Source organism: Clarias gariepinus, chromosome 7 (assembly GCF_024256425.1).
Source record: "Clarias gariepinus isolate MV-2021 ecotype Netherlands chromosome 7, CGAR_prim_01v2, whole genome shotgun sequence".
Lineage (NCBI taxonomy): Eukaryota > Metazoa > Chordata > Actinopteri > Siluriformes > Clariidae > Clarias > Clarias gariepinus.
In genome coordinates, this window is record NC_071106.1 from 2,571,572 (window position 1) to 2,573,279 (window position 1,708).

General features: G+C 37.1%; 1 protein-coding gene across 1 annotated transcript; it reads left to right on the forward strand.

Annotated features, from left to right (window-relative positions):
• The first annotated feature begins 254 nt into the window (after nucleotides 1–254).
• LOC128528134 (NF-kappa-B-activating protein-like) lies at nucleotides 255–1,213 on the forward strand. Its single transcript, XM_053500889.1, has 2 exons — nucleotides 255–506; nucleotides 1,101–1,213. The coding sequence occupies exons 1-2, from the start codon at nucleotides 263–265 to the stop codon at nucleotides 1,211–1,213; spliced, it is 357 nt and encodes a 118-aa protein (XP_053356864.1). The 5' UTR covers nucleotides 255–262.
• Nucleotides 1,214–1,708: the final 495 nt, after the last annotated feature.

Genomic DNA, 1,708 nt, shown 5'->3' on the forward strand with positions numbered 1-1,708 from the left:
CACACAGGGCCATGTAGATTTGTTTTTTTTTCTCCCTAAATAATAAAAAACATCATTTAAAAACTGCATTTTGTGTTCAATTATGTTATCTTTGACTAATAGTTAAATGTGTTTGATGATCAGAAACATTTTGTGTGACAAACATGCAAAAGAATAAGAAATCAGGAAGGGGGCAAATAGTTTTTCACACCACTGTATATATATAAGCTTTACACTTTATTTATGTTTGTTTTATGATTTGACAGATGGGAACATTGAGATAATGGCCACTGGAGATGAGGGGCCACCGGCCATGATGGTGGACACCAGCACTGACACTAGCACTGATTCAAGCTCTGACTCCAGCACTGACTCCAGCAGTGACTCCAGCTTCAGCTCTACCTCTGACTCGTCAGATAAGGAAAAGAAGAAAAAGAAGTATAAAAAGAAGAATGGCAAGAAGAGAAGCAAAAAAAGAACGAAGGAAAACAAAAAGGCAAAGAGGTCAGGCGGAAAAGGAGAGCGAGGTATGGTAGGCTCTTAAGACATGCTGTATTTGTTTAGGTATCAAGTGTTGAGGTTATATTTTTAGGATTTGAGACATTCTGCACACTGTCCACCAATATCAATCTTATCATCTCTCTTTTGAATTACATGAAATCAATGTGTCAATTCTGAAATCTGTCCTTTTTTTTTTCTTCAATCAGTGACGATCTGCATTCAACTTGTATTTTTATTACAGGTTTCTTAAAAATGTTTCGAATGAAGTAAATAGAGAAACAATTTGTCTGCACTTACCTATTATGTCTGGATGAGGTGAACCTGTAATTAATAGTTAAATATGAAGAATATTCTGACTAGTTTTTATCTCTCTTTGTTTTTTAACCAGTAATCAGCAAATAGTCTTGCATGGGCTTAATTGGCAGACTGCTCTCACACTGCCTACTATAAAATACAATAAATGTTCTGAATCAAAGATAAACACCTTCATCCAAGTTGCAGCTTTTTGGGAAGCACTGTGCAACTAAGTCTCACCCTGTGTCTCACCCTGCAACTAAAACACCACACAAGACACAAAACAGAACTCATCGGTGATTTCTTCACATTGTTTTTTCTTTCAGTTGCCTCAATCTCGGATGTGGTGAAAAGATATCGGCGTGTCCTCAAACATGTGCAAAGAGGCTTCAGGATGACCACAGCTTTCAAGAAGCTCGCGTTTCAAGAAATGCCGTGAAAGACACGGCAGCAATTGCAGAGATTTACATAGCTGACAAAAGTCTCCTAAGCCAGTTCAAGGGTAAATACACACTTCTGAAACTAGCGCAAATTTGTCAGAAAAAAATAGTTGGTGAGCTGGCAGAAAAGATAATTGAAATGAAAAACAACAAACAGCTCATCCCCTTTTCTGCCAAGAAAGACTGAATGTATGCAGGATGTAACAGGATGTTAGCAGGATATTTTTGTTTGTTTGTAAGATTGTTAAACAGGCAAGTTTTATTTTTTCATAATGTGAAATGTTGGTGTGCTGATGGTGAAGTTGCGTGACCCCTATACGGTGACATGGTGCTGCCAGTGCAGCATGTTTATTTTATTGTTTTTCTTTTTGTTTTATGATCTGATACCCTGGTGAACAATGGGTTTGTGTTAACATATTGTTAATAAAACAACGTTCTCTCATATCCTGCCTGTAGTGTTTTGTCTATTGTATTTTATCGTCTGGTACTGACTT

Coding starts and splice junctions, on each gene's coding strand:
- LOC128528134 (XM_053500889.1), top strand. CDS start 263: ATGGCCACTGGAGATGAGGGGCCACCGGCCATGATGGTGGACACCAGC. Junction 507..1,100: donor AGGCGGAAAAGGAGAGCGAG/GTATGGTAGGCT, acceptor TTTTTCTTTCAG/TTGCCTCAATCTCGGATGTG.